This window comes from Poecilia formosa, unplaced genomic scaffold (assembly GCF_000485575.1).
Source record: "Poecilia formosa unplaced genomic scaffold, Poecilia_formosa-5.1.2 Scaffold2639, whole genome shotgun sequence".
Taxonomy (NCBI): domain Eukaryota; kingdom Metazoa; phylum Chordata; class Actinopteri; order Cyprinodontiformes; family Poeciliidae; genus Poecilia; species Poecilia formosa.
The window spans coordinates 1-4,664 of NW_006802578.1; the positions used below are offsets into that span (position 1 = coordinate 1).

The 4,664-nt window shown below is 37.4% G+C and overlaps 1 protein-coding gene across 1 annotated transcript; it reads left to right on the forward strand.

Annotated features, from left to right (window-relative positions):
• Positions 1 to 605: 605 nt before the first annotated feature.
• Positions 606 to 4,658, forward strand: LOC103133334 (GTPase IMAP family member 4-like; the record flags this gene model as incomplete). Its single annotated transcript, XM_007545108.2, has 4 exons — positions 606 to 913; positions 1,931 to 1,984; positions 2,056 to 2,625; positions 4,547 to 4,658. Coding segments are annotated over exons 1-4 (755 nt in total), but the record flags the coding sequence as incomplete, so codon positions are not given.
• Between the last annotated feature and the right edge of the window lie 6 nt (positions 4,659 to 4,664).

Here is a 4,664-nt window from a genome sequence, read left to right on the forward strand (position 1 = left end):
AATCAAAACCTTTAAAATATGATGAAAACTCAGCAGGTCAAGTAAAGCTAACAGTCTTTGATAAACTGGTTTATTTCATGTTTTCTTCACAAACATTTTGTGTCTCATTTGTCTCCAAAAGTTAAAGGTCCAGTGAGTTACTTTATTGAATTCTTTCATTGTATTGCTGACATAATCTGAGTATGTGGATCCAGTAAGAAATCAATTTTGTCCTGATGATTCAGATGAGGTCCAAAGTTCACATGAAAATAATGTTATATTTGAACCACAGTGATAAGAGCAACCAGAGAAAGATGAAATGTCAGCAAATGAGCTTTTTGTAAGTACAGAGAACTTACATTAAATTAGTAATGAAGAGTAAAAGTAATTATGTGATTACTGCTTCAAGACAGCAGCTAACATTCATAATTGGTAATCTGGTAGCAAATGAGCCCTGCGACAGACTGGCGACCTGTCCAGGTGACCTCGCCTCTCGTCCGGAACATTAGCTGGAGATGCAGCAGCTCCTCCTGACCCCTCTAAGGGACAATGGTGTTAGAAAATGGATGGATGGATGGATGGTAGCAAATGAGGATTTGTCTGCAGGGTTTTTTTTCAACTGATTGAAACAAAAACGTGTCTTCATTTTATTGGTTCTTGTTTTGAAAATTAACTGTTGTTCACTTGGTAAATCTGGATTAGAAGGTATTAAAAACACATTGTATCATTTGACTAAACAGTATGAATAAACATTTAGTGAAAGGCAGTTTTGTTTCATTCACTGAAAAGTAAAATGTTTTGAGATACAAGACCTTTGTCCAACAATAACCATATTTATCGATGTTAAAGCACAAGAACTTGCATCTTCTCCCAGTCACCAGTGGAGATAGGCAACCCCCCATGTGACGTGACAACATGGCCACAGGAGCATCTGGTGAGTCAAAAACTGCCAATATTTCTAATGTGCTATTTGTTTAATTTCAATAACATGAAGTAACTTTACAGAAATGTTATATTCTTCTGACAAACTCCCTTTTTATTTGGGGAACAATTAAAATACATCCTGTAATATGCCACAATTGAAGTAAGTCTTGTTTTCGTGCATTTCCTCTTGTGAGACGTGTTCAAACTTTTCTGCAGTAACCTAAAATTGTCTTAGAGACATTAAAACAAACCAAGTACTTTGACCACATTGTAATTATGTTCATTTCAAGTGCTTTGCTGGCTAAAAACCAAGCAAACCTTGACCACAGTCACTCCTGACTTGTAAAATATTTACAGTAAATTATCACATTTTATGGTGGTGTATGTTTGCTGAGGTAGGATTTAACCCTTTAATGTTAAACTCTGCTGTCTTGACACAGATGTAAGAATGTTTCTAAAATCAGTGTTAAAAATAACACCTGCAGCTCCAAACAGAAAAGGTTAAAAGTTGTGTTTGCATGTGGGAAGTATAGCTTTAAAGGAGGTACAGCAAGCCATGGCCACTGGGGCGCTGCCATAGAGATTCCTGACTTATCCAACAGTGTTAACTGGAATGCTGTCCATGGGTGTGACATTAATCCCAGCTCCGACTTCCCATGTTGAATTCATGCAAAAATCAAGATTTTATTTTCATGTGACTACAACACTTCCTCCTGAGCTGTGTCAGAATCAAAGTCCTCCTGCTTTTGATAGCACAAGTGCTGTTTTACACTCCTGTACTTGATAATTTTATAAGAGGGAAATACAAGATGTCAAATTATGATGGCTTTCTGTGTTACCACTGGATTAGCTGGACTCTGCTCCTACTGCTGCCCTAGATGATTGACAAGCTTTCCTTGTGTAGTAGTGGGATGTTCCCATAAGTTTCTATTCATGATTCAATAAGCCTTTAAAAAGTAAAATACTTGAAAACTACTAAACAAAATACAACATTAAGCTGTTTTTTCATTTGCTCTTTCTGTTCCAGAAAGAAAACCCCAAATAAGGAGGAGAAGAAGCATAGAAATCCTGCCACCCAGCAGTAAGTTTGGGAAAACTCCAGGTTGTCATTTGCAGTCTATGCAGTTATTTTCATGTATATTTTCTTTACAGTGTCAGAATTGAGGCTCATCCTGTTGGGGGACAGCTGGTCAGAAAAGAGTCGGATTGCAAACTCAATTCTGGGAGCTCCTGCCTTCAACACTGAAGAGCAACCAGACTTTTCCATGAGTGTCTATGAAATGATCTGGAAGAAAAAACTGGTTCTCATCAACACCCCGGATCTGCTTCACCCCAGGATTCCTGAAGCTGAACTTAAAGAACATGTGGAACTTTGTGTGAGCCTCTCTGATCCTGGACCTCACTTGTTCTTACTGGTTGTTCAACCTGAAGGCTTCACAAATGAGCAAGAGAAGAGATTCTGCAAAGTCCTAGAACTGTTTAGTGATCAGGCATTTGGTCATTCAGTGGTTCTAATATCAAAATCTAAGCAGAAGGAAACATTAAATGAGCCCTTACAGGAACTGATCAGAAGATGCAAATATAACTCACTCATTTTTAAAGATAATGAAATTCTGGAGATGCTGAAGATACTTGGGGACTTCGTAGAGATCAACAATGAAAAGCATTTAATCGTCGACCATCCGAGCATCAAACCAATGAAAGACGCTTCTTCTGCTGCTGGTAAGTCTGGCAAAGAAAACCTGCTCTTTTGAGTTATTTAAATTGCATTATTGCTGCTTCCAAACCAAAATATGCAAGTTTATAATATTTATTAATTTATTAAGAGTTGTACTAGACGGCGTGAAGCAATACACATGATGATTGATTTAGCAAATATTCAACTTTTAAAGTAATTTGGACATTTTACACTGTGTACTTTGACACTCGAGGATATGGTACAAAATATATAAAATCAGAGTCGCCAAATAATCCTCAATTTCTTCTTTTAGAGGGTGGGGCTTAAGTGATGTCATCAAACTATCACACAAATGTGTGAAGCAGAGATTATGCACAAAAAATCTGGTGTAGATCAGATTATATATCAGGGAGACATAACTGGACACACTGGAGTCAAATTGCAATATAATAATATAGTTTTATTTATTTATTCATGGGCTCCTAAACAATAAATAGCATTTAAGAATCCCCATTAGTCTTTGTAGAGCTTGCTACAATACAACGTGTGTAAAAGAGACAAAGTCTTGACAAGTTACAGAGGTCTGCCAAGTTTCATTATTGTAGGTCACAGCATGGCTTGAGGCTGATATTTTTTTTAAGATTTCTCTGGTGTGCTGTCAAGGAATTAGGTCGTGCCCTCAAAATATTGTGCTGGATTCCTGTGGGGACATCGTTGGGTTCAATCATTGTGGTTTGGCTTGCATTTGTGGTATTTAGAGCCAAATGTATAGCAGTGGTTTAATGAATGACTTCACTGCGCCACCATGGCCCGGCCCCACCTGGAGTCCAGAAATTTCTCTTTGTGTTTTAAAGGTAGTGACATCAACTTATCTGTCTTTTGACACAAGCTCATCCTGATTAGTTTAAGGGGGTCAGAGATGGCCCTTTCAAAATAAAACATTTCACTTCCTGTTCTCGGGCAGGGTTGGGGTGGCGTTAGTGACATCATGATTTGACCATTGAGTGATGTCATTGATCAGATGTGGATCAATAATAGAAGGTTTGATGTCTCAGTGACTGATCGTGTACGAGATACAACATGTTCCTCTTCATTTCATGACGTCAAGCTTTGAGGTCTGGCCTCGCCTCTTCGGTATACTCAAGAACTCACAGTTTTGATAACTTTATCCCCCCATGCCTAGTGAGTAAACTGACCAAACCGATCACTCAAAATGCCTAGGAGGAGTTTGATCGACTCCAAACCAAAGTCCAAACCATGTAAATTGTACATGGTACAACTTGCACATGTACCAAATTTCATGATTATTGGTAAAAGCATGGCTTGGAGCTGATTTGTAAGACATTTTTTGAATTGTGTAATTTTCTATTTCACAAATGTATACCACTTTGTGTTGATCTTTCACATAAAATTGTAATGCAATATATTTATGTTTGTGGTTGGAACATAAGAAAATATGGGAAAGTTTAATGGGTATGAATTCTTTTGCAAGTCACTGTAAATGTGCATCTTGTCAGGACCTACAAAAACGTCTCTTGGAACCATGGCCAAAACCAATCAGGAAGTCAACCATTTTGAACCGTTTTGTCTCTTTTACACAAGTTGTATCTGATCGAAATAATAGAGCTTTTGACATGCAGACTTCAGAATCACTCACCACAGCCTTGAGGCATTGAAAGTCATAAGTTATCAAACAATTCTTGCTGCATCACTGCATGTGGGCATGAGAAAGCCTCAAAACCGGATCATTTGCCATAAAACATCGAGGTGGAATAACTTCCAAATACAAAGTCACAGCTCTATGACATTTTCTGTGTCATATATATACACACACACACACACACACATATATATATATATATATATATATATATATATAAATATAAATATGTCAGTCAATATAACGATCTTCTTTGACAGCAGTTTTTAAATGAAATTCAATAACTTCAGTGTGTTGCTTTACAGAACGAGGTCTCAGGATTTTGCTTTTTGGAGCAACTCAGTCAAAGAGGACACAACTCTGTAACTTCATCATCGAAAAGAAAATGTCTCGATTAACAACATTTTATCAAGCCAAGCCCGA